General features: G+C 63.9%; 1 protein-coding gene across 1 annotated transcript; it reads left to right on the forward strand.

Moving 5' to 3' along the window:
• BBK36DRAFT_1090038 (glycoside hydrolase family 55 protein) lies at positions 1 to 1,267 on the forward strand (the record flags this gene model as incomplete). Its single annotated transcript, XM_024889014.1, has 1 exon — positions 1 to 1,267. A coding segment is annotated over one exon (1,267 nt), but the record flags the coding sequence as incomplete, so codon positions are not given.

Consider the following 1,267-nt stretch of genomic DNA (forward strand, 5'->3'; position numbering starts at 1 on the left):
GCTGCCAGACCGCCGTCTACATGAACTGGAACTGGCTGTGGAGCTTCCACGGCCTCACCATCAACAACGCCAACGTCGGCATCGACATGAGCGCCCTCGACGGCAACGGCAACCAGAACGTCGGCTCCATCCTGCTGGCCGACAGCAAGCTCAACAACGTCAAGGTCGGCGTGCTGACCAACTACAACGTCAACCAGAACGGCACCGCCGGCACCCTGATCCTGGACAACGTCGATGCCACCAACAACACTCCCGTCATGGTCAAGAACGCCCGCTCCGGCGCGACCATCCTCAACGGAAACGCCAACATTGCCTCGTGGAGCCAGGGCCGCGCCTACACCAACTCCAACGGAAAGGCCGTTCAGGGCACCCGCGCCGCCGTCAGCAAGCCTGCCGCGCTTACGTCTGGTGGCAAGTTCGCGACTCACACCCGACCCCAGTACGAGACCGTGCCCGCCAGCAGCTTCGTGTCCGTCAAGTCCAAGGGCGCCAAGGGCGACGGAAGCACCGACGACACGGCCGCCATCCAGGCCGTCTTCAACAGCGTCTCCTCGGGCCAGATTGTCTACTTCGACCACGGCGCCTACGTCATCACCGACACCATCAAGGTGCCCAAGAACATCAAGATTGTCGGCGAGGTCTGGCCCCTCATCATGGTTGGCGGCTCCAAGTTCAAGGACCAGAACAACCCGCAGCCCGTCTGGCAGGTTGGCCAGCCCGGCGATGTCGGCACCGTCGAGATCCAGGACCTCATCTTCGAGACCCTCGGCCCCCAGCCTGGTGCCATCATCATGGAGTGGAACGTGGCCGGTGCTTCCCAGGCCGGCGCCGGTCTCTGGGACGTCCACTTCCGCATCGGCGGCACTGCCGGCACCCAGATGCAGTCTGACCGCTGCGTCAAGACGCCCACCGTGACGACCAACCCCAACCCCTCGTGCTTCGGCGCCTTCCTGCTCGTGCACGTCACCTCGTCGGGCTCCATCTACATGGAGAACACGTGGCTGTGGGTGGCTGACCACGAGCTCGACCTCGCCGACCACAGCCAGATCAACATCTACAACGGCCGCGGCCTGCTCGTCGAGAGCACCAAGGGCACCTGGCTGTGGGGAACCGCCTCGGAGCACAACGTGCTGTACAACTACGCCTTCAACAACGCCCAGAACGTCTACAGCAACATCCTGCAGACGGAGACGGCCTACATGCAGGGCAACCCCGACGCCCGCGTGCCCTACACCAGCCAGTCCAAGTACGCCGATCCCGACTGGAG

This window comes from Trichoderma citrinoviride (assembly GCF_003025115.1).
Source record: "Trichoderma citrinoviride strain TUCIM 6016 unplaced genomic scaffold BBK36scaffold_394, whole genome shotgun sequence".
NCBI lineage: Eukaryota > Fungi > Ascomycota > Sordariomycetes > Hypocreales > Hypocreaceae > Trichoderma > Trichoderma citrinoviride.